Source organism: Sus scrofa, chromosome 12, assembly GCF_054392235.1.
Source record: "Sus scrofa isolate SSC_HxYL_T2T_F1_AM1 chromosome 12, Sscrofa_HxYL_maternal_Yorkshire_Landrace_v2.0, whole genome shotgun sequence".
Classification (NCBI taxonomy): Eukaryota; Metazoa; Chordata; class Mammalia; order Artiodactyla; family Suidae; genus Sus; species Sus scrofa.
In genome coordinates this window covers 58,578,727-58,603,750 of record NC_139394.1, presented here as the reverse complement: position 1 = coordinate 58,603,750, position 25,024 = coordinate 58,578,727, and the positions used below count along the sequence as shown (strand labels likewise).

Here is a 25,024-nt window from a genome sequence, read left to right as displayed (position 1 = left end):
AAAAAAAAAATGAATAAATGAAAATAAAACCGACTCTGGTGGGATTCGAACCCACAACCTTTGAATCGCTCTTTCGTCACTAGAAGTCCAATGCGCTATCCATTGCGCCACAGAGCCACCTGGCGGGCGGCGGCATCCGTCGGCTTACGGGTACTAGAATGGAAAAGGGGCGGGGGTGGGGGAGGGTTGCGAGGGAATTGGGCGTGGCTTGGCAGGAGCGCGTGGTTTGGACCTCGCGGAGTCCTGCTTGAAAGAGGTAGCGTGCCCTAAGCACGCGAGCCAGGTGGGAGTGTGGGGGCGCAGGGGTGGAAGAAACAAAGAGAGAGCAACTGACTATGAGCCAGCAAATACAGAGATCCAGGTGCCCGCTTGAGGGATGCTTCCAGGTCAGGCGCACCCCACTCCCAGATGTGGCCCCATCCGTAAAAATAAACTTGTTGTGTTGGAAATGTCTGCGTGTCTCTGTTTCCTCTGGTCTATGTGCTTTGACATTCATTGCTTTGTTTTCCGGTGGGATCTCGATAGTTCCCAAGGAAGACCACCCTATTTAACACAATCATCTGCAATACTACTGCTCCCTGCTAGTCTCTTAGGAAGGCTGTGGGGAGAAACTGCTTCCACGCAGGTAGCGTGGCCGAGCGGTCTAAGGCGCTGGATTTAGGCTCCAGTCTCTTCGGAGGCGTGGGTTCGAATCCCACCGCTGCCAGACCAGAGTTTTTCTCAACAGTCTCCAGTCTCCGCACTCTCGAATTCACAAAACTCCTTGTGGGATATTCCTTAGTTTTATGATAACTCCTGACAGTGGTCTCACCGTCTTCTCTCTCTCAAACCTGGACTGAGGCTAAGTCTGTATCCCAGCTCCAAACCAAGCCCTGATGGAAACTTGCAGAGTAACCTATCTTCATATCCGATCTGCACTTTAACAAGTCATCCTATAACACTCTTAACTGTCAAAGCAACGCGCTATGTATTTGACTTACTGTATGTTCCCCTGACGATGTGCTAGGAGCTCGAATTATCTAGTCTGAAAAGCTCAAACGATAACATCCTAGTTTTTCTTTCCAGATCCTCTTAGAACATAAGAGAACATCATATATGTAACTAATGAATAATATGATAGAATATATAGATAGTAAATTAAGACCGAAAAAAAAAAACCTAAGGTTCCACCGAGATTTGAACTCGGATCGCTGGATTCAGAGTCCAGAGTGCTAACCATTACACCATGGAACCCCCTTTCCAAAATGTCTTTCTAAGACTCTATATATATAAAACTGAATTTCCTATTCTGCACGATTACCTACTTCGCCATTCACAGAGGGTAAAACAAAAGCAGTTATTGGATAGCGTGGCTACTGCTATCCAGTACCTGAAATATGTATTTGAATGTGCTATAAGTATAAAATACACACCGTAACCTGATGACAGTACAAAAACAATGGCTAAAATTTCATTAATAACTTAAAAATACTGATTACATGATAACATAAGATTTAGGATATACTGGGTTAAATAAAACGTTATTCAAATTAATTTCAAAAATATTAAATTAACCTATTTCTTAGTACTCTTTTTAATGTGGCTACTAGAACATTCGCGTGTATGGCTTGCATATGTCCTGCTTGAAAACATCTCTACTTTCTCCCCACTGTCATTCGTTCCACCTTTTGAATAAAGCCCTGACGCAGTTAATACTACTTCCTTTTAAATCCAAGTTATAAATTTGCTTTACTCTTTCATTCTGTTCAAAGGAATACAAATATTTGCTGTATTCAAAATAAATCTAAAGATGACATCAACTACCAGCGAGGAAGAAAAACGGAGGAAAACAGAAAAACAGTTACGCCCGAACAGGGACTTGAACCCTGGACCCTCAGATTAAAAGTCTGATGCTCTACCGACTGAGCTATCCGGGCTCTCGCTCAGTGGTTCTTCTACCAGTTATAAGAGTTTCCCCGCATGACTATGACGTCTTAAGGAAGCAGAGGCGTACTGCTTGCTTTCGCGCAGGAGGTTCCAGAACGCACCTGGAAGAAGCCGTCGAAGCCAGTGGCCGGTGACTACGCTTTATCAGACTCCCTCGGTACAGTTTAGGACCCTGGGCTGGAGCGCCGTTAAGGCTGGTCAGGTGCGGTATTGGTACCGGCCGCGCGGGGCCGCTGCGGGCCACGGGCTTCCCTCGAGGAAGAGTTTCACCCCAGTTCAGATGACCTAGATCCCAGGCACCCCAGGCTCCCGGGCACCCGCCTACTGTCCCAAGGCCAAGGGCGGGCCCAGAGCGGAAAGAATGCCACACGGGGACCTCGGACGCTGCATGGTTCTCTGACCCGCCCTATTCCAAGGGAGAGACTGCAATCTGGCGACGGAAGACACAGAGGGTCTTGGGGGTGGTAGGAATTTAGCAGGTGACAGGACAGTTATTTCTGACCCCTATGCAGTGTGCAGGGATGTGCGTGCGACGAACGTGCATATGGCTGTAGTTACGTGTAGTTTATGGCTCACTTGCATATAGTGAGTCACATGAATGATGCACAAGTAGGAACGCGAGTGCCCTGTGCCCAGCTCTGGCCGAGAGACAGGAGAGGGTCTTGGGGAAAGTTGAGGAGTGAGTGGCCAAAGGCCGCAGGGAATCAGTTCGCCCCTGACCAGGAGGAGGGTGGTGTCTCAATCATAAAGGTATCACCTAATCCTTGTCTCCATCTCGGCATCTGGTCCCTCCCTTCTCAATAGGAGCTGATATCCAACCAACCGGATGAACTCGGCCCTGCCAGTCAGAGGAACAGGCTGTGCCAGAGGCAAACAACTATTAGGGCACAAGACTGGACTGGGCGGGGAGAGGGAGCAAGGATAGCAGCTTGGAGCTTCCGGAGAGAGAAAGCCAGCTCAAGAGCATCCCAGAGAGAGCTGGGTTTATCCTCGACGGTCTATCCTGTCCTGCATCCCCACCCCAGGCCCTCACACAGCAGCTCAGCAGCCCAGCCGCCCAGCCCTGCCTGGTCTGTGGCTCACCTCCTCCAGGCTGGCTGCCAGGGGGACGCCCCTCCTTCTCTCCCATCATGGCTGTGTACCGTGTGTGTGTGACCACTGGTTCCTACCTGAAGGCAGGCACCCTGGACAATATTTCCGTCACACTGGTGGGCACATGCGGTGAGAGCCCCAGGCAGCGGCTGGATCGCATGGGCAGGGACTTCACCGCTGGATCGGTGAGTACAGAGGGGAGAGGGAGGAGGGGCTGCAGAGGCAGGGCTGGCAGGGGACTCTGAAGGAAGGGAGGGTCTTCCCTCTAGGACTCCTCAAATCTCACAGACCTCGTCACCACCCCTATTCTGGTCCCTGTCTTTCCTGCGGACCCTAAATCCTACCCAGGCAGGGCTGTGACGCAGGAGCCCTGGGCAGGGGCTCTGGAGAATTCCACTGGCTTCCTAGTTCCTCCTCCAATAATTGAAGGTGGGCTTGCTCTCTCAGCCTGGGTTTCCTCTTCTCTGGAGGGGGTCCACCTGCCTCTGCCAGGCCCCAGGACTGTTTACCGGTGTTCTGATCAAGGTGGGGGCTCCAAGGAGGCAGGGCTGGCAGAGTCCCCCTCTGTTCCCATGGGGCTGGGGGGTGGGGGTGGGGCAGCCATGTGGCCGCTTCTGCCTGGATGAAGGGCGCGCTTTCTAATTCATACAAAGGCTCCACAGGGGTTATCGGTGGCTGAGGCTTATACGTCAGACAGGTGTAGGGGCAGATGCGCTTTTCAAGGGGGCAAGGATCACCCTGGCAGGTCCTTGCCTCTCACCTGCTTGCTCCCTTGGCCTGCAGGTGCAGAAGTACAAGGTGCGCTGCTCTCAGGAGCTGGGTGAACTCTTGCTGCTGCGGCTCCACAAGGAGCGCTACGCTTTCTTCCCCAAGGACTCCTGGTACTGCAGCCGCATCTGCGTCACTGCCCCAGACGGCACCCTTTCCCACTTCCCCTGCTATCAGTGGATCGAGGGCTACTGCACCACAGAGCTTCGAACAGGAACAGGTGGGCCAGAGGCGGGGGCTGGCCCGGGCTGCGGACAGCCTCTGCTGCCATCCAGTGCAGGCTCTCACAGAGCCCAGGGCATAGGGAACAGGGTGGGAGCTAGGCGATCTGGAACTCAGGGTTCCCAAGTAGATGCTTTCTGAAAAGGCAAGCCTCGAACACCCTGAAATGCAGTATTTATCATGCCAGAGACACAGAGACTAGGCACATGTGCCCACACATGCTCACAGCAATCAGAGACACACAAACCTGCACACGCAGACGTAAGTCTGCTCACCCTGAGGCCCTCTGCTGTCCCCAGAGGCAGTGGCCCTCAGAGCTGCAAGCTGAGTTACTGAATTTCAACAGGGGGAGAAAGGCTGACTGTTTAGAGAATTGAGCAGAGAGGCCCTGGCCGCTACTAGTGGCTTTTTTTTGCTGTGGATAAAGTCCTCGGGAGGTGCTGTTTAGATTTCTTCTTGAATCTGGGGGGCCTGTCAAGGATGCTGGGCTTGAGCTCCTTCGGCCTCTGGACCCCCATATCCCCTGAGCGGTCTTAACTGGGGAGGCCCAACTAGGGTAAGTCAGAGCGTGGCGAAGAGTCTTTGGGATGAGAGATGATGGTCTGGGTCAAGGTGAGGCGAGTGAACATCCCCCTGGCTAACAGTGTGAGTTCTTCATAGACTTCACTCCAGACTCCCATCTATCATCACAGCCCATCCAGCCATCACGTCACGAACTACAGTCATGCATCAGTCCTTTGTCAAGTGCATGTTATATGCCGGGTGCCAGGCACCATGCTAGATGCTGGGAACACAAAACCCAATACAATGTGGCTTCTGCCGCAAGGAGTTTGTAGTTTTGGAAAGGAAACAAACATGCAAACAATTAGGAAGATTTTTATAATTGGGGGGTGAGGTTGTCCTGACTCCCTTCGACTGCTGAACATGCAAGGAGCATGGGCCATCCATGTCTCTGAGGGATGGAGTTCGAGGGTTGGGGGTTCAGAAAAGGCATGCTGGAGGAGGCGGCATTTGAAAAGAGACTTTCCGATGAGTGTACTTTTCATTCCCCACAGCGAGGACGGTCTGTCAGGACTCCCTTCCCCTCCTTCTGGATCACAGGAAACGGGAACTCCAGGCCCGACAGGAATGCTACCGGTGAGGGGGGCCTGACTTGACGACTTCCCATCTTTATTCTGACCTCATCCTTAATCAGACTGTTACTAACTCTGATCTCAGTTCCAGCTTTGGGGACCCAACTCTGATCATGACCTTCATTTAAATCTAACCTCCCATCACGGAAGATAATATAAGAAAAGGGATGGATACTTACGTATGACTGGGTCACTTTGCTGTACAGCCACAACACTGTAAATCATTATACTTTTCATTTTTATTTCTTTTCTTTTCTTTTTTTCTTTTTAGGGCCACACCCGCGGCATATGGAGGTTCCCAGGCTGGAGGTCGAATCGCAGCTGTAGCTGCCAGCCTATACCACAGCCACGGCAACGCCAGATCCAAGCTGCGTCTGCGACCTACACCACAGCTCATGGCAATGCAGGATCCTTAACCTACTGAGGGAGGCCAGGGATCGAACCTACAACCTCATGGTTACTACTCGAATTATTTTCTGCTGCACCACAATGGGAACTCCTAAATCAATTATACTTTAATTTAAAAAAAACCTCGATTTAATATTGATCCTGAGTCCAGACCCAAAATACCAGTACCAACAACGGTCCCAATACCACGAATGAATCCACACGCAACCACCAGCTTCCTTGGCCCAGATGGCAGATGTGATCCTCAGACTGACCATCCTCAGCCTCACCCTGAAACCAGCCATGATCTCGGTCTCAACACAAACCCAGCTCTAAACCAGCCTGGACTTCACATTGTCTTCAAATGTTACCCTGTTCTAAAGCCCAGTCCTTCAGGAAAAACAACTTTGATTCTTGGTCACCAACCCAGAAAGTGGGTGGTTTCGGGGAGTTTTAACTTAAAGTCATGTCTGTAAAAGCGAAGGCTTCTGTTTTCCCCTAAGCGTCACCTGCCCCCTCTGACCTCTCTCCCCTGTAAGCTGGAAAGTCTATGCCCCTGGCTTCCCCCGCATGGTAGACGTCAGCAGCTTCCGGGAGATGGAGTCGAATGAGAAATTTGCCTTGACCAAGACGACGCCTTGTGCGGACCAGGGTGACAGGTGAGGGTGGACTGAGATTTGGGGATGAAGCTAGAGGGTGTGAAGGGTCTGGTGTGAGGATGGGACCAGGCAAAGTCAGGGTCCGTGACAAAGGCAGTCTCATTCAAATGTCTGCAGCGGAATGGGGGGAGGGCCCGAGGTCGGCGGGGGGGCGGGGGGGGGGCAGGGGAGGAGCCTGCGGAGGGGAGCGGGTCCTGGAAGGAATTAAGGGGAATGGGTTGCAGGTCCCTCTGCCTAGTTGCTGTCCTTCTGCCCCCTCTGCTCCCCAGCAGTGGGAATCGGTACCTGCCTGGCTTCCCCATGAAAATCGACATCCCGTCCCTGCTGTACATGGAGCCCAACATTCGCTACTCGGTCACCAAGACGACCTCGCTGCTCTTCAATGCCATCCCTGCGTGAGGCCACTGCCCTCTCTGCTCTCCTGCTCTCTCCCTTCTGCCTGTGCCCCTTTGATGCTCAGCCACATCTCTGCCAGGGTCTCCTCTCTCTGCCCCTCAGACTCCTCTCCTTGTCCCCAGTCCTCTCTCCCTGTCCCCAGTCCCCCTCTCCCTGCCCTCAATCCCCCTCTTCCTGCCCCAGGTCCACCCCCTCCCTGTCCCCAGTCCCTCCTCCCTGTCCCCAGTCCCCCCTCTCCTGCCCCCACCCCACCCTTGTCTCTCTTCCAGCCACCCCTACTCTCTTGCCCCCATCACCACCTCTTTGCTCTTAGCATCCCTTCCCTTCCTGCTCCTCAAACCAATAGGATTAACTGAGCCCCTACTCTGAGCAGAGGATGCTCCCAGGCATTGTTGCTGGGACCCTGGTGAGTGGGACCTGAGCGGCCCGGCACTGAAGACGGAAGGAGGCGGTCAGGCCACTGCAGCTTCGATTCCCAGACCAACGGTTTCATGACCTTGATTTCCACTTAGTCTCTAAAGAGTTGTCTCATGTGTAAAATGACAATAGCGTTCATAGCTACCTCAGAGGTACGGGAGAGGGTTTAATGAGCTAACACCCAGCACAAAACCACCTCTCAAAGGGTGTTGCCGAGCAGTAGTACTAGGATATGTCTTGGCCACAGGGGACTCACAAGGCTCCCTCCAGAGATGGAAGCGCAGTTAATTAGCAGTCGGAGGGGTTGAGAGCAGCACAAGTCTGAGGCTCTGCCTGCGATGCGGCTGGAGGGTGTTTGGTTGACATCTGGTGCCTAGAGGAGGCGGGGTCTGCAGGGGTCAGGAGGTGGTTGCTGAGGAGATGGGTGGCACTGAAGCTTTAGGCTGGGAGAGGTGAGGTGCGGGGTGCGTGGGTGGGTCCTGAGCAGACCCAGGGGGTCTGGCGGGAGGAGGGCGGGGCTTAGCTATCTGCACAGTGGCTGCATTAGGAGGCCCTGGGGAGGCCGGGTGAGAGCTGGACCCCCATGTTCTGGACTTCGGTGCCAGAATGGTTCTTCTGGAGAAGGACTAGTGAGGGGACAGGGGATTGCAGAGGTGAGGCGGGGTGTGGACTGGGGCACACAGGCAGACGCAGGGGCTGGGGCTCCAGGGCAAGGACTCACTGAGGGGCCCTGGCAGGACTGAGGGACCAGAGGAGCCACTCGGAAGGGAGAGTCACCTGAGTTGGTCCCTGGATTGATAGGTGGGTCTAGGAAAGGGAGGGCCCAGGAGACCACCAGGGCGGCAGGTGTAGGGTTCAGAGAAGGGCCAGTGGGAAGAGAAGCTGGCACTCGGCAGCCATCTGGTCCCTGTGGAGGGGACAGGGTCAATGGGCTTTAGTGTGGGGCCACTGCTAGGTGTCCTTGGAAAAGGAAGGCCTATCTTACTCCTCTCCAGCCTCCTCAGCCTCTGCTTTAACGTCAGAGCTCCCACCTGGCTTTTCCCATCCCCGGGTCCTGAGTGGGCAGGCACTCAGCAAAGCCTCGTGGAAGGAGGAGTGGGTGGCTTAGTGAGCAGATGGGAAGCTGTCCCTGGGCTTGTCAGGTCACTAGGGCCCCCATGCCCCCGCATCTTCTCCAGGTGCCCACACTCTGCCCAGCACACCAGCACCTTCCCACAGCACAGCTCATTCACCAACTGCCACACGCCTGCCTGTCCTATGTTCCATGGCCTTGCCTTTGACGTGGCCTGGCTAGTGAGAGATTGCTATGAACTGGCTATGGCAGGGCACACACGGCCCAGTCCTGCTCCTAAGGAGCCCATAGGACAAGAGCAGTGGATCTGGGTTCACTTGACTTATAACGGGAGGGAGGTAATGAAGGAAGTGATGAGTATTTTGAGAAGGATACACATGGGCGTGTGGTTAGGGGGTGATCAGGCCAGGCTTCCTGAAGGGCTTTGCATCTAAGACGCGCACAGAAGAACAGAGAAGTTTGACACTAGGTGGAGATGTGGGAGAGGCTTTTCTAGTAGAGGCGCAGCTTGAACAAAACCCTGGACGGGGAGGAAAGCAGATGACATTTCAAGCATTTTGTTTTTTCCTTCTTATAAAATGACACACGCTCACTGTAAAAAAAAAAAAGTCCAACAGTATAGACATCCACGAAGGGAAAAGTACACAACTCACAGGTTGCCACGCTCACTTTTACCAGTTCAGTGTACGAGGTGTGTCTCTGGCCATGAGTCGGGAGAAGGCTATGGTCTGTCTTGGTTAGTGCACAGGTGGGAGAAGAAGCCAGCAGGTTGTAAAGATCAGCCGCTGGGGGGCTTCCTAGGCAGCCTTAGCAGTTAGGGCTTTGTGGGGTGGGCAGAGGGGGCAGGGAAGGTCTATGCAGATGAGCGCTTAGAGAAAGCGTGCTGAAACACCAGCTCGGATGACCTGTCTGCACCGCAGGCACCACCGCTGCCTGCACCTGTGGAGCCCTCCATGCAAAGCCTCAACTAGCCTCTAGGTGGTTCTCCCGCGGCTACTGAGGTTCCTCTGCTCTGGGCACTGACCTTGTCACATCCCTCCAGGCCTCCCGGCTGGGGGCACAGTGCCCTTGGCAGCCCCCAACCCCCGGCCCCACCCTCATTTCCCCTCCCACAGATCCCTGGGCCTGAAGCTGAGAGGGCTGCTGGACCGCAAGGGCTCCTGGAAGAAGCTGGATGACATCCGGAATATCTTGTGCGGCCACAAGACCTTCACTTCAGGTGTGCAGAGCCAGGCAGAGGTGCTTGTCCCCCACCCGAGCCCACACTCAGAACCGCCCCCACCTCCCCCGGGAAAGGGCTGGCTTTCAGCCTCTCGGGAAGACTGCTGGATTCCAGTGGCAGGAGCTCCTGGTGTCACTGGTGGCAAACGCTCAGATTTTGCCTTAGGAAGCCATCTCTCCTTCCTCTGGGAGGGGACAAGAATAGCAGCATGGGGACAGAGAGCTACACTGCTTGTCTGGGAGAGGGCCAAGCGTCATCCAGGGAGTCCTGGTCCTGATCAGAGGCGCTTACGTCTCTTCCCTCCCCCACTAGCTAGAGTTCTGGGCTCTGGGGCCAGACCTAGGTTCAGATCCCTGCTCTGCCACCCAGCTGAGTAAGTTACTCCACCTCTTTGACCTCCAGGGTCCAGGGTTAATAACTGTACCTACTCACAGGACTGCTGGGAGGAAAGGCTAAACCCCAGTGAGGAACAAAGGACTGGGCTGAGCACGGTCTAGGGAAATGGCTGCCAGCCCAGCTGGCCCCCTCTCTTGTCCCCTAGAGTATGTCACAGATCACTGGCATGAAGACTACTTCTTTGGGTATCAGTACCTGAACGGTGTCAATCCTGTCATGCTCCACTGCCTCTCCAGCTTGCCCAGCAAGCTGCCTGTCACCAATGACATGGTGGCCCCCTTGCTGGGACCAGGCACCTGCCTGCAGACAGAGCTAGAGGTGGGTGAGCTGCCAGGAGGGAGAAGGGATGGGTTGGAGGGTAAGGGTGGGCTGGCTGGGGCTGCATCCTGATTGCAGGCCTCATTCCTTGGCCCTGGAGCTTTTACGTAGGGCAGATACAGATGAGGGCCAGATGGGGCCTGGTAACATGGTATGAATGAGCATGACAGCTTGGAGGAGAAGGTCCTGCCCCTGTTCTGTGGCCTCCAAGATTCCTGGTGCTGAGGCCTGAAGAAGGGTGTTTTAAGACAGGCCAAAAGCAGTGCCATGAGACACAGCAGGAACAATCCTGGGGAACTAGGCAGGAGCCCTGAGGGTGTGGGCGATGATGACTCAGTCTCTCTGGGTACAGTAAAGGCCTCAGGCATCCTCCAGAAGGCTGGCGATGTGGGGTGGTTGGTGAATTCCTATCCTGTGTTGATTTTGCTGTTACTGGATACACTGAAGTCATCGCAGTTGAGAGAGTAGGAAGGACCAGGTATGAGGGGACGGGGAGACGATGCTGGCTTGCCCAAGCTGCTGGGAAACCAAGTGAGAGGTTGCACAGTGAAAGACTCAGCTGGACCTCATTCCGGACATTCTGGGAAGGGTGAGGTACCCAACACAGGCCATTAGTGCAGGCACCAAGCATTACTGAGGCCCAGGCTGGAGTGGAAGTGGGCAGAGAACTGAGAGGGAAGCGGAGCGCGGGTGCGGAGAGCACTCTGAGCCTCGGTGCGCCTTCCCAGAGGGGGAACATCTTCCTAGCCGACTACTGGATCCTGGCGGAGGTCCCGGTCCACTGCATAAACGGCCGCCCACAGTACGTGGCCGCCCCGCTCTGCCTGCTGTGGCTCAACCCCCAGGGGGCGCTGGTGCCCTTGGCCATCCAGGTGAGCCTGGGGCGGGGCGGGGCGAGGGGCGGGGCGAAACTTCAGGGGCGGGACCTCAGGTGGCACAGTAGCAGTCCTGAGCCTCTTATTTTATTCCCGGACACAGCTCAGCCAGACCCCTGGACCCGACAGCCCCATCTTCCTGCCCACTGACTCTGACTGGGACTGGCTGTTGGCCAAGACGTGGGTGCGCAACTCTGAGTTCTTGGTGCACGAGAACAACACGCACTTTTTGTGCACGCACCTGCTGTGCGAGGCCTTCGCCATGGCCACGCTGCGTCAGCTGCCGCTCTGCCATCCCATCTACAAGGTCCGGGTGACAGACTCCTGAGTGGGGCAGACGGGGCGGGGCTGGGGCAGCCTTCTTCTCTGACCTTCCGCTTCTGTGACTTCATCCCGCTCGCAGCTCCTGCTTCCCCACACTCGCTACACGCTGCAAGTGAACACCATCGCCCGGGCCACGCTGCTCAACCCTGAGGGCCTTGTGGACAAGGTGCGGCCTCCCTGCTCCCTCAGTCCCTGGGGCTCCGCCCCCACGAGCACCTTGCCTCGCCTACAAATCTTGTTGGGCCTCCAATCCCAGTCCCCATTTCCTGCCAGCCCCTTCCCACAAGCCCCGCCCCTCCCCATCCGTCTTCTACTTGCCACGCCCACAAATCCTGTCCCACCCACTGGCCCCACCTCCTCAGGCTCCAGTCCTAAGGACAGCCGAGGCACCCCCGCCTGAGCACCGTCACCTGCTGACCCTGCGCTGGCGCGCCCCTCCTATCCCACCTGGCATTCAGCAAATTCTCGGTACCAAAGGCCCTACCAAAGATCCGTGGTCTTGGGCTACTTGACCAGCCGAAAAATGCCCTCTGCTGAGTCACTACCCCCACCTCATCCCCTGGCGCGGGGGTGCGGTTGGGGCAGCTCAGGAGCCAGGCTGTGTTGTGTCCTCAGGTTACGTCCATCGGAAGGCAAGGCCTCCTCTACCTCATGAGCACCGGCCTGGCCCACTTCACCTACACCAATTTCTGCCTTCCGGACAGCCTGCGCGCTCGCGGGGTCCTGGCCATCCCCAACTACCACTACCGAGACGACGGCCTGAAGATCTGGGCGGCCATTGAGAGGTGTGGGGCAGGGGCCTGCCGCCCATCCGGCCCCACCAGGGCCTCCTGGACCGGGGCAGTGTAGACCTGTGTGCTCATGCAGGCTGCGGGACTTGGTACTAGGGGTTTCAGCTGTTCTCAAGCCCAGCATGGGGCACCCCGAGGGTTAGAGTGGTGGTGAAATAGCAGGTAGCTGGGGAGGGGCTGGGCTGTGTGAATGCAGCTCAGGAAGGGAAGGACGCTACCTCCAGAGGGGTCAGGGCGGTGGCCCCAGCGAGGCGTGGGCTGGAACCTCCTTTCTCCTGCTGCTGAGGCGGGGAGGGAGGTGGCGTGTCAGGCTGTCCTCAGTTCCTCTCCCCCGGCACCCGTGACTCTGGAGTGGGGGTTGGGACTTGAGGGAAACCTGGGTACTTGGGTTCCAACTGGATCTGGGGGTCCCCCTGAAACCCTGTGGACTCTCAGTGGACTCTGGGCTGCTGGCTCTCTTCAGCTTGGGCAGCACTGGGCCTTGGTTTGAGGACCAGGCCTGAGCCCAAGGTCACCAGCGTAGCACGGACATCTATCTCTTTCCTGCAGCTTTGTCTCAGAAATCGTGGGCCACTATTACCCCAGCAATGCGTCTGTGCAGCAGGACTCGGAGCTGCAGGCCTGGGTTGGCGAGATCTTTGCTCAGGCGTTCCTGGGCCGGGAAAGCTCAGGTAGCACCTCTCTACCCCAACCACAGGTTCCAGCGGCCCCTGGGTTCTACCACTACTCAGTTCTCACTCCCTGAGCAGCCTTTGAAGTACACCCCATCATTAGCCCCATGGGACAGATAAGGAACAGGCACAGGGAAGGCTGCACACAGCAAGTGGCAGAGGCGGGCTCTGCAGCCAGCTCACAACATCGCCAAAGCCCTTGCCCGCAGCCACTACAGCATCCCCCTCTAGCCCCTGCTCGACCTTGACCACCCGATCACCTCTGCTTGCTGGGGTCTGCGGATGTGTTGCACCACGTGGTAGGAGCCATCTCCAGCCTCCAGCACTAAGGGCCTTGGAACCGTCTTATGCCCGCCCTGCCAGGGGGCCCCTCTGGCCACCAACCTCTCTCACTACTTCTGGCTTCATGGAGTAGTCTGGTGCTGCTGCTGCCTGTGTCCTCCTTACCTATGCTTGTCACCTGTCCCTGACTCGCCCCTCTCTTCTGACACTGCCTGAGAGGCATCTGAGACCCGCCAACCCCAGCGGCCACCTCTTGGGCTTCTTTTGTTTTAACCTCAGTGCAAGGTGATGCCCCTGCCTGCCTGCCCTTCCTTGAAGTCTCCCCTTCGCTCCCAGGAGGATGTGTCCCTCTGATTCTCCACTTGCAGGACCTCTGCCACCTCCCATCCCAGCTGCGGGCAGGTCCTGAGCTCTGTCTCCTCCCTCCTTGACGCAATGATCCTCTCCCCTGTTTCTCTTCTGTGGCTGATTCCAGACTTGGAAAGCCCCTCTTCCCTGCTCCCCGGAGGACTTTCCTTGCTGGCTGTCTCACTGTCCCCCTTGAGACCAGCACGTGAAAACTACAAGTCATCCCTCTATAGAAGGACTCCCGGCCTCCCTCGGGTTACACACGCTATTGCTGATGCCACAGCCTACCTCCCTAGTGCCACTGGGTGATGGCCAGGACTTCAGGCACTTGAAAATATAGGTGAGGCCTCTGGATCTGGGTTTTGCGGAAGAAAAGGAAAGGCTCAAAGTGGCACAAATGTCCATCTTCCAGTTCCCCCAGCCCTGGCCCCAGAGTGGGTGACTGTCATTCTCTGGGACATCTCTTAGCAGAGATGTGTCATTTAGCTGACGTAGCACTTTGGAGGGGGGCACCCAGAATTCTGTCTGAGGAGGTCCAGGGAGGAGGCAGATACCACAGAAAATAGAATGCAGCTCCAAGCCTTTTTTTTTTTAAACAAAATTTTGCACATATAGAAAAGCAGAAGGTATAACATAATGAACCCACTTTGACCCACCAGCTAGATCCAATTCCTAACATCCTGCCATATTTAATTAAGCTGTCGCTTTTGTTTACTGCTAAAATCTTTTGAAGTAAATTATACATATCCCATATTTCACCCCTCATCAATACACATTTCAAAAAAAAAAAAAAAAACACTCTTTCTACACAACCACAATGCTTAACAAAATTGACAGTGGTCTCCAACATCACCCTCTTACTAGTCCATGTTCAAGTTTCCTCACTGTCCCACTCTCCCTCGGTTCGTCCTATTAATTCTGGAGCCAGTCAAGGCCCACACGACATGTTTGATTTTGACTCTAAAGTCTCTTCTACTTGAGGCCATCCCTTCTACCCTTTGTTTTTTCTTGGCAGCCGCACACAGTGGCCCGATGTGGGATCTCAGTTCCCAGATCACTGACCCCAGGCCGCAGTGGTGAAAGCACCAAATCCTAACCACTAGACCACCAGGGAACTCCCTTTCCACCCTTTTACAATCACATGACATCTGACAAGGACTGCTGAAAAGCTCGTTCTGCAGAATGGCTCGCCTTCCGATTTTATCTAATTGCTTCCTCAGGAGGTCATTCACCTTGTTCCTCTACCCTCTGTGGTTTTTGTCGACCAGAGGTGATATCTAAAGGCTACATGTTTTTGGCAAAAATGTTTCTCGGGTGATGCCGCGGCACACCGGGAGGCATGTGAGGTCAGGTTGTCTCACTAAGAGTGATGCCGAGCGTGATTTCTGGGTTAAGGTGGTGACAGGCAGTTCTCCTTCGGCTCGTGGAAGGGGTGGCCCCTCCCTGGGCTTTGCGAACCTCTGGTTAATCCAGGGCATCCTGTCCCTGACTGCGTCTCCTGCACGGCAGCTCTTTGTCTCTTTGGGGGGGTCTCTGTTTCCTATTCAAGACTCGGAGGGGGATAGACTCTCCTGCCTTTCTTTACTCAACTTGTCTCTAATTTACTACATCAGGACATTCCTCAGATGGACCAACATCTCTTCGAACCAGTACAAACTTACTCTAGATTCCTATGTCTGAAGGTAAAACACATTCTCTAATTAACCTCAGTCAGCAAGTCCTATTTCAAAGGGAAAAAGCCAACAACAGGCATGACAGAACGAGTCCCATGGATGGGCTGACCTCTTTGCTTTTTTTATTCTCAGCCCTCGAGGTTAGAGCATCCACCGCGAACAGAATGTTCAGAACGTTCCCACACGCCCAGGGAGACTGCGGGTCCTTCCTCCAAACCTCCCTGTCTGCTCTGTTTCATCAGCCTCTTTCTTTCTCATCATCCTGACTCCAAGTCTCGAAGCCCTCTTGACTCATGTTCCGCAAATCCAGTTGGGTGGCTAATGCTATTGTCGCCATCACTTCCCGCTGTCACCGCCCTAGTCCCAGTCCTCTCACTACTCCTGCATTGCGGTAGCCGTCTTTCAACATGTCCCACCTCTCCCGGCCACTTGCTCTGGCCCGCCAATTCCATGGGGCCACCGCCCTGGTAATCCTCTGAAATAGTGCTCAGAAACCACCCAGCCTGGCACACCGCTGCAGCCTCACCTCCCATTAGGTCCCCTCCTATCCCCTCACCTTGCTTATGCCTGGTGCCTTCTCAACTCTGGCTTCCTACCCTCTCATGTGTTCACTTCATGCAACTAGTTTTTAAAATGTTTTTTTTTTTTTTTGTCTTTTTAGGGCCGCCCCATGGCATATGGAGGTTCCCAGGCTAGGGATCAAGTTGGAGCTGCAGCTGCCGGCCTGCACCACAGCCACAGCAACACCAGATCCTTAACCCACTGAGCAAAGCCAGGGGTGGACCCTGCATCCTCATGGACACTCGTCAGGTTCGTTAACCACAACCACGACGGGAACTCCATTTCATTCAACTAGTAATTACTGGGCTCTTAATATTTACCGAGGATTGGTCCAGGTGCTGGGGTTCAGCAGTGAACATGATAGACAAAAATCCTGGCCTTCATGAAGCTTAACATTCTTGTTGGGAGATCCAGATAATAAACAAGCAAATACGGCTAGTGGTTATAAATACTAAGACCAAAACAGACGTGGCCTCGATCCCTGGCCTCGCTCAGTGGGTTAAGGATCTGGCATTGCCCTGAGCTTCGGTGTAGGTTGCAGACGCGGCTTGGATCTGGCATTGCTGTGACTGCGGTGTAGGCTGGCAGCTGCTGCTCCGATTCAACCCGTAGTCTGGGAACCTCCATATGCTGTGGGTGCGGCCCTAAAAAGACAAAAGAAAAAAGAACAAAACAGCATCAGGGGATATAGCGTATAGAGGGCAGAAGGCCTCTCTGAGGCGGTGACACCTGGTAGAGATGCAGAGGAAGGGAGAGAGCCAGTTGTGTGTGTACATGGGTAAGAGTGTTCAGGCAGAGGTGGGGTCAGTGCAAAGGCCCTGAGGTGGGGGTGTGCTGGTGGGTTTGAGGAATCAGAAGACCTGTGTGGCTGAATAGAGTCAATGAGAGGGAGAAAAGCAGGGAAGGAAATGCAGCCAGAGAAGGAAGGAGAGCCCCATCAAGTGGGCCCATGGTGAGTAGGCGAGGTGGCAAGCCCCTAGGGGTGACATCAGTGCATTTACTCATGAAAGGGTCCCCCACTCGGGCTGTCATGTGAAGAACAGGCTGGCAGGGGTGGGGCGGAAGCAGTCAGATTCACCCAGGAGCGGGGTGATGGTGATGGGGTGGCGCTGTGGAGGCTGGAGGTGATGGAACGAGACTGGCTTCTGGAAGTATCTGCTGCCATGCAAGGTATGAAGTAAAAAGGGGAGCAAGTGCACAGACGTGGAACAGAGAGCACTGAAAGGAGACCTCTGTCCAGGGGCAGGTCTGGGGAGTGCGCGGGGCATGAAGTTTGGCAGGTGTCAAAGTTGAGGCGCCTGGTAGACACAGGCGGAGGGGTCGGGTAGCAGCGGGTTTATGCTCAATGCTGAGTCTAAAGCTCAGGGGCCAGGCAGAGCTGGAGGCCTGGGTTTGGGAATCGTCAGTCAATAGGAGATGGTCAAAGCCATAGTCTCAACTGAGACCAGTGAGCTACAAAGAAAACAGGACCAGGAACTGAGCCAGAAAAATGCCTTCCTCTGTTTCCTTTTTTTCCCACTCAAACCTCAACCATTCTTCTACACAGTGCTCCTTCTATTCCTCCAAAAAAGTCTCCCCGAACCACACTTGCCTGCACAGCCTGTCTGTCCTCAACGAGCCAAGCCCTGCCCTTAAAGCTTCCCTCTGCTTCCATCCCTGCGAGCTTATGAGCAGCACCCTCTCTGGTCATCTGTCTCTGCCACGAAGCCTGTTGGCAGATGATCTGTTACCAGGTGCTCAGACAAATCTTGGTGAACTGGGTAGAACTAAAGCATTAAGTGCCAATACGGGCTGCATTCAGAAGGGCCTTGTGTTCAGGGAGACGCAGCTTGGCTGTCACCTGGAAAGACTCTCTGGTGTGGGCTCTGCCTGCGGGGACACTTCTGGTCAGATCCCAGCACCCCCTTCAGGGACCACACCTTGGTGAGGACCACGCCGAACCTGAGCCCCAAACCCTGACCCCAGTCTAAGGACAGCGGTGGCCAAATGTTCGGGTCCACCGCTCGCTCACTCTCCGCGGTGGAGCCCCAGCCCTGAGCGGCCCCTCGGAATCTGGCCCCCTCCATCCACCGCCTCTCCCCTCTTCCCTTCCTCTGCCACCCAGGCTTCCCGAGGCGTCTGTGCAGCCGGGGAGAGCTGGTCACGTTCCTCACGGCCATCATCTTCAACTGCTCTGCCCAGCATGCCGCCGTCAACAGCGGGCAGGTGAGGCTGCAGGGGGCGGGCTGGGGGCAGGGGCCTGAGAGGCCGCGCGTGGTGAGGCTCAGCCAGGGACCGAGGCCGGAGTTCGGGACGGCACGGGAGGCTCAGGGCTGGGGTGGGTTTAGGAACAGGGCTGGGGGTGGAGGGAAGGGCTGGGGTTGAATGACTGGAGTGGAGCGAGGGCTAAGCCTGTAAGGGTGACTGCGATGGAGCCGGGCTACGGAGGGACTAGGACTTATGGGCAACGGTCGTGGATGGGAAACGGCCAGGTGGAGCACCAGGCTGCTGTGTGGCACCTGCCGGCCCAAGGCCCAATTCTTGGGTTACCTCCACTCTAGGTGCTCCTCCTTCCTAGGGGACTCACTCCACCCAGTCGTGGAGGGTGGGGAGTGACAAGGGCTGAGCCAGGCTCCCGTCGCCCTTCTGGAACTTTCTACCAAATCCCCCTCCCTTCCGTCCCTTTCCGCCACCCCCTTATTTCCCACTGCAAGGTCTGGGGTGGCAGGGCAGGAACAGGGATGCTCAGTGGGGAGAGGTCTTCCCCCTCCAGCTGACTTGCCTCGGGTGGGGGTCTCCACAGCACGACTTTGGGGTCTGGATGCCCAATGCCCCGTCATCCATGAGGCAGCCGCCACCCCAGACCAAGGGGACCGCCACCCTGAAGAGCTACCTAGACACCCTCCCGGAAGTGAACACCACCTGTAACAACACTCTCCTCTTCTGGTTGGTCAGCCAAGAGCCCAAGGATCAGGTGTGTGTGTGTGTGTCGGGGGTAGGTGTGCTCTGGGGGTCGGGGGGAGTTTGCAGGGCCCAGGGAGTGGAGGTGGTGGGAGCTGTTCCAGGGTTGGAGGGCCAACTACCAGCTTCTGTGCCCACTGCTGAGTTGCCTTGAGTTCTTCAGTTTCTTTAGGAAATGATCATTGATCCCCAAAGAGATTCACTGAAGGGAGTACCTGTTTAGTGGCTGGGGCACGACTTTCATCTGCCTCACCAGTTTACCAACCCACCCACCTATCCACCCATCCGTCTATGTAACCATTTATCCACCCAGCAACCATCCATCCATCCATCCACCACTCAGCCATTCACCCAGACAGTCAATGCGCATTTGCTGGATCCCTCCCAGGTGTCAACACAGAGCTGGGCACGAGGCACATCGAGCTGAGTGAGAACTTCCTGTCTTCAAGAATCCTGTGGTCTAGTTAAGGAGACACACAGGGAAATGGAAAAGGCGCCACAGTGTTGTGGGAATTAGTCATTCATTCCTCCATTCGATCCGTACGTCTCGAGCACCCGCAATGTGCCAGGCACTGGTGGGCAGTTATGAACCTTGATGTCGTGAGCCTACAGTCTAGCAATGGAGCTGAGGATGGGGCCCCGTGGAACCTGACCAAGTCTGGCGAATCCAGGAAGGCTTCTTGGAGGAAGTGACATTTAAGATGAAACTTCTCGGACAAGTAGGAGTTTGGCAGACACAAGAGGGGCAGGGCTAGTTTCTAGGCACAGGGAAGGACTCTGCCAAGTGAGGCGAAGCGAAGGTGAGAGTCTGTTGGTGTGTTTGCAGGAGCACAAGCTGGCTCAGAGTGGGCAGAGTATTTGTTTAAAGGGCGGAGGGGAGCCACTGAAGAGTTTAAACCTAGGGTGAAATGGCGAAGTTTGTGTTTCAGCAAGGGCACTTCTGTGGCTTGGATGGATGGGAGGGGCGATTTTGGAAGCAGGAACGACAGCAAGGAGCCTGTCCTTAGGCCAGACCAGGGGAGCAGCCCCTCAATCAGCAATTAGCATCACCTCCACGTACATCCTGGGTTATCAGTCCTGCCTCTTGTCCTGTCCCCAACCTCTCTGACAGGATGTGATAGCCTCATTTCTCAAGCTTGATTCCATTTGGCACTGATATTTTATCTCCCTACAAGGTTTTTTTTTTTTTTTGGCAGGGAGGCGCATCCACGGCATATGGAAGTTCCCAGGCTAGGGGTCACATCAAAGCTGCAGCTGCCGGCCTACACCACAGGCGCAGCAACTTGGGAAACGAGCCACGTCTGTGACTTACACCACAGCTCACGGCTGCGATCCTTAACCCACTGAGTGAGGCCAGGGATCAAATCCATGTCCTCATGGCTACTAGTCAGATTTGCTGCCACTGAGTCACAATGGGAACGCCTCCCTAACGAGTTTTAACTTATCATCTTATGGCCTGGGAATGCGGAAATTCGTCCCTGATGCTGCTCCTCTCTGGTCCTGTCTCCCAACAATTTGGAGACACTCGTTTCTGTCGTTATAAAGGACAAACTCTCCGTCTTTTGTCTACTCACAGAACACTCGATTACTCTCGGTGCTTCTGCTCACTATTTCCAGCCACCAAATGTTCAGGGGTGGGGTGGTACCCACACCAAGCCAGTCTCCTAAACCAGCTGGGGGTCCTATAATGTAGGTCAACTCTGACTCTGTCCCACAAGACTGCTCCTCCACTCCACACCCAACCCCTTCAGATGCCAGGTCCAGTGTGTCATCTGAGCCTCTGACCAACCAGCTAAGGAGGTTTCTGTGACCCTTCCTCCTCAATTTTGATCACTTGCTAGAATGGCTCACAGAACTCAGGAAAACAGTTTACTTACTAGATTACTGGGTTTTGATAAAAAGATTCAACTCAAGGAGTTCCCGTCCTGGCTCAGTGGTTAACGAAACTGACTAGCATCCATGAGGACACGGGTTTGATCCCCGGCCTCGCTCAGTGGTTAAGGATCTAGTGTTGCCATGGGCTGTGCTGTAGGTCACAGATGAGGCTCAGATCCTGTGTTGCTGTGGCTGTGGCGAAGGCCAGCAGCTACAGCTCTGATTGGACCCCTACCCTGGGAACCTCCAGATACTACTGAAGGTTGGGCCCTAGAAAAAGACCAAAAAAAAAAAAAAAAAAAAAAGATTCAACTTAGCAACAACCAGGTGGAAGAGCTCCGTAGAGGAAGGTGTGTGGGAGAGGCAGAGGTTAGGGGATAGGACTGAACATTCAAACCCTCTAATCACAAGGCTGATGCCCCTGGCAACCAGCCTCCAACCCCAGGGGCTTTCCAGAAGTCACTGCATTAATACCAATTCAGGTGTGGTTGAAAAGGGCTTATTATGAACAACAAAAGACACCCGGAACACTCAAGTTCACGTACATGGAAATTATAAGGGTTTTAGGAGTTCTGTGTCAGGAACGGGAGGAAGACCAAATATATATATATATTTCTAATTATAAATCATAATATCACTGTGGAGAGGCATGAATATACAAGAAGATGAAGGTGGTAAGTCCCTTTTCTCATGAGCCACTGGCAAGTTTAACCCGGAAAGTTACAACAACAAGAGCATCCATTACCTCTTGAGGATCTATCATGCCTCAGTCATTAAGTCAGATACCTTATGTGCACTATTTAAAATGCAAAATAAATGAGTAGCTATATTTAGAATGCATAATACAGTGACTGGCATACAAATGTTCACTAAATAGTAGCTCCATTTTACAAGAGAGAAAACTGAGGTTCAGAGACACCAAGCGATTTGCCCAAGGTCACAGCTAGCAAGTAGGCTTTGAATCCACTGTCATATTTCTGTGTTCTGTTTTATTGATAGTGACGCTATAATTTCAGAAATTAGATGTCAATCTGGCACCTAAGACGTAAAGCTGATTCTTTGAAAAGAACAATAAAATAAAGAAACCAAGGAGTTCCCATTGTGGCTCGGCGGTTAACGACCTGACTGGCATCTGTGAGGACACAGGTTCGACCCCTGGCCTTGCTAGTGGGTTAAGGATCCGGCATTGCCATGAGCTGTGGTATAGGTCACAGATGTGGCTCGGACCCCATGATACTGTGGCTGTGGCGTGTGGCTGTGGTGTAGGCCAGCAGCTACAGCTCTGATTTGACCCCTAGCCTGGGAACCTCCATATGCTGCAGGTGCGGCCCTAAAAAGAAAAAATAAAGAAACCAAATACATCTCAAATCAAGGGAAAAAAAAGAACCTAACTCTATAACATAGGATTGGAAAAATGAAAAAAATGAGAAGAAACTACTTACAGTTTCATGCAAACAAATTCAGAAACCTAGATGAAAAATGTGATTTTTCAGGAAAACCAAACCGCAGAAGAGATGAAAACCACACATAAAAGGAGAAGGTTGTAAAAGATCTGACCCTCTTCTGGTAAAGGAAGATTCTATCAAATCTTCTAGAAACAAGTAATTCCTAAATCATTCAAACTGCTTGAAAGTACAGAGAACCATTTTACTGGGAACCCCGACACCAGCACCTGGCACAGGTGCCCTTAAGGAGGGAGGTAAGTCTCAGGTAGAGGGTTTAGTCCCAGATCCACCTGTCCCTCCTACGTGACCTTGGATCCGTAATCGGGTCTCTCTAAGCCTCAGTTTCTTTATCTGTGAAGTGAGAATGATGCGAGTACCTGTCTTACAGGATTGCGGTGCCGTTCTGATGGTTCATGGCAAGCCCTTGCCACATGTCAGCTGTAATTAAGAAAAGAAAATGACAAACTCACTCCACTTAGCTAGAGCAATCTTCAAAATATCTCATTAGCCAATGAAGGCCAGTAGTAAAGAGCAAAACAATAATATATCATGACAAAGTCTAGTTTAATCTAGGAATGAAAGGCTGGTTCAACCTTATGAAATCTAACAATTCGTTACATCACTAAAGAAACACACCATATAATCATCTCAATATATGCTGAAAAAGCATTTGATAAATGAGAACAGCCATTCCCAATAAAAACTCAGTATAAGATGAACCTCTCTTATGGAGTTTTGATAAAGTTTATTTCAGAAAACGCTGTACTTAAGGGGAAATGACAGCGGTCTCCTCGTTAAAATCAGGGACAAGCAACAAGGCTATGATTTAACACTGTTCTGGGAGGCTTGGCTGGCACAATAGAACAAGACAAAGAATTTTTTGAACATCAGGATCATTGGCAACAGTTATATGGTATGAAGGTTATATTAAATAAGCATGTCTGCTGCTTAAGAAGCTGGCCGTGTGAACTGTGATGGTGAACTGGTTGTGTGCTGTGGTCATGCCCAGAGGGGCAGCCCTGTTCTGCCACAGGATGGTACTGACTGAACAGCTCATGGAGGTATTTTCTTTCTTCTTCCTTTTTTTTTTTTTTTTTTGCTTTTTAGGCCCGCAGGTGCAGCAAATGGAGGTTCCCAGGCTAGGGGTCGAATGGGAGCGACAGCTGCCAGCCTACACCACAGCCACAGCAGCACAGGGTTGGAGCCCTGGATGCAACTGACACCATAGCGCATGGCAACACGAGATCCTTAACCCACTGAGTGAGGCCAGGCAGCGAACCTGCAACCTCATGGTTCCTAGTCAGATTCATTTCCACTGCACCACAATGGGAACTCCCATTGATTCCTGTTTGGCTACGCTGTAAAGCTTGAGTGTATGGTGATGGTGATGACGCTGGCAAAATTGGTCAATTGGTCGATTGGGCGATGCCTCAGAACTGGCTGTCTTCGGGGGTGACTTGCATGAAACCGTGAGGTCACAAGTGCCTTCTTAGGTGTATTTGCTGGAGCGTGTTTATGCTGACCTCGGTTGTGCTGTGAATGTGGTTGTGTTTAGTTCCTAGACCAGGGGCCCGGGATAGGAAGGAAACGAAAGATTTTCTAGGCCGACCCATCCACTTTCACAGGTGCAGAAACAGCCTCATGGGCAGAGCAAGAGGCAGAGGGTTACCCGCGGGGCATGCACGACCCTCGGGTCCGGCTCTCCGGCCCACTCTCCGTGGGCCGCGGGTGTCCGGGCTGCTCTGGGCAGGGTGCTGGGGTGGTGGTTTGGGGCTTTGAAGGGTTGTGCGGACGGTGGCCGTGGCTGCCTCACGGCTTCAGAAGCTACCCTGACTGTATCTGTGGACAAATGCGGCCCTTTCGCCTTCTCCGCCCTGTCCTGAACACCCTCCTGACCCTGCACTTGATCTTCTCCCAGCGGCCCCTGGGCACTTACCCGGACGAGCACTTCACGGAGGAGGCCCCGCGCCGGAGCATCGCCGCCTTCCAGAGCCGCCTGGCCCAGATCTCGCGAGACATCCGCGCGCGGAACCGGGGCCTCGCGCTGCCCTACGCCTACCTGGACCCTCGCGTCATCGAGAACAGCGTCTCCATTTAACTCCCTCCTCCCCGGCCCGAAGAGCCCCAGCGTAGGCGCCCAGGGTCCTCCAGGCCCTTCCATCCTCCCTGCTCTCCGTCAGCCCGGAACTTTCTCTGCATGTGGGGACCGTTTCCACCCAAGATGGGCCCTGAGCTCTGCGGGGCCAGCACGGCAGTGCCCAGGGTGAGAAGACGCTGGCTACAGTCAAACGCACACTAGGCCCTCCAACAGCAGGGAACTCATCGCCCGCTGCCCTTCTTTGGGCGGCCTCCCGGGAAAGCCTAGCCTACTCCCATCTTCTGTGAAAGAGCGGCCTCCTCCCCTTGGGACCCCCAGCTTGGGACTCTGAGCCCGCCTTCCCAGGTCTTTCTCCTACTCTGCCTCTTTCCTCTCAGGTTAGGACCAACCCGATCCAACTTCCTTCCCTGGAAGAGCCTGGAACCTGGGCAAGGAAGGCTATGTGCCCTGGATCTGCCATGCGGTCCACTTTGACCCCAGCCCCTTTAAGGGGAGGATTCGAATTAGAGCACAGCTTACTTGTGGCTCTAGCTGTAGTTCTCAGGGCCAGGTGCCCTGACTTGGCCCGGTGTGCGAGTGGGTCTCTCCCCAGCTCTTTCCTGTCCCTACTCTCGCCCCTCTATTTTTGTCCTTGAACCCAGTAAATTCAATAAAAATCAATATATTTGGTTCCCATTTCAGTCTTCTTTCTCTCTTTTTTTGGTGCCTGTGCGTAGGTAGGTGGGTGTATGTCTCCCTCCTTCTCCCAGGGGATTAGAGAAGGAGGGAGAAGCAGTGAGTCCCTGAATCTGACTCTGGAGACAGAAAACCTCCCAGCTCAACCCACCACCTAGCCAAGCCTGACATTCCTTCACCTCCCAGGGTGTGTCATCCATCAGGAGGTAAAGGAATATCCAGACTCAGGGAGCCTATTAAAAAAAAAAAAGTAGGTATTTTGTAAAGCCTGAGAATCCAGCTTCTGGGCGTGGGAGTTATTAGTGTTGCCACTGAGATCAGGTTCCTCTTCTGGGCATATGAAATACTCAACCTCTGGCCCTCTGGCTCTCTCGACGTGGGTGGAGTCCTAGATGAGTTTTGGCCAACAAGCTGTGAGCTGAAGTGATGTGGGTCATCTCTAGGCTGGGGTATTTTTT

The 25,024-nt window shown here is 54.0% G+C and overlaps 1 protein-coding gene and 4 non-coding genes across 9 annotated transcripts; 2 read left to right on the top strand and 3 right to left on the bottom strand.

The window, feature by feature from the left end:
- Positions 1–30: 30 nt before the first annotated feature.
- Positions 31–117, bottom strand: TRNAR-UCU (transfer RNA arginine (anticodon UCU)). Its single transcript is given in 2 exon segments — positions 31–66; positions 81–117. It is a non-coding gene; the product is annotated as a tRNA-Arg (tRNA).
- Positions 118–624: 507 nt separating this feature from the next.
- On the top strand, positions 625–706 carry TRNAL-UAG (transfer RNA leucine (anticodon UAG)). The gene has a single exon. It is a non-coding gene; the product is annotated as a tRNA-Leu (tRNA).
- A 455-nt stretch (positions 707–1,161) lies between these two features.
- Positions 1,162–1,233, bottom strand: TRNAQ-CUG (transfer RNA glutamine (anticodon CUG)). The gene has a single exon. It is a non-coding gene; the product is annotated as a tRNA-Gln (tRNA).
- A 610-nt stretch (positions 1,234–1,843) lies between these two features.
- Positions 1,844–1,916, bottom strand: TRNAK-UUU (transfer RNA lysine (anticodon UUU)). The gene has a single exon. It is a non-coding gene; the product is annotated as a tRNA-Lys (tRNA).
- Positions 1,917–2,012: 96 nt separating this feature from the next.
- ALOXE3 (arachidonate lipoxygenase 3) lies at positions 2,013–24,566 on the top strand. Of its 5 annotated transcripts, none has more exons than XR_014820460.1 (17): positions 2,013–2,128; positions 2,731–3,203; positions 3,802–4,006; positions 5,064–5,145; positions 6,068–6,187; positions 6,457–6,582; positions 9,188–9,291; positions 9,836–10,008; positions 10,737–10,880; positions 10,987–11,190; positions 11,287–11,373; positions 11,823–11,992; positions 12,548–12,669; positions 17,638–17,738; positions 18,316–18,486; positions 21,842–22,047; positions 22,182–22,516. XR_014820460.1 is itself a non-coding variant. In XM_021067857.2 (16 exons), the coding sequence occupies exons 2-16, from the start codon at positions 3,057–3,059 to the stop codon at positions 23,889–23,891; spliced, it is 2,136 nt and encodes a 711-aa protein (XP_020923516.2). In that variant the 5' UTR covers positions 2,013–2,128; positions 2,731–3,056; the 3' UTR covers positions 23,892–24,566. The 5 variants fall into 5 exon arrangements, 3 of the variants coding, with proteins under 3 accessions (XP_020923516.2, XP_084839276.1, XP_084839275.1); XR_014820461.1 differs by having other exon boundaries at positions 2,019–2,128; positions 3,892–4,006; XM_021067857.2 differs by lacking the exons at positions 21,842–22,047; positions 22,182–22,516 and adding an exon at positions 23,712–24,566.
- Positions 24,567–25,024: the final 458 nt, after the last annotated feature.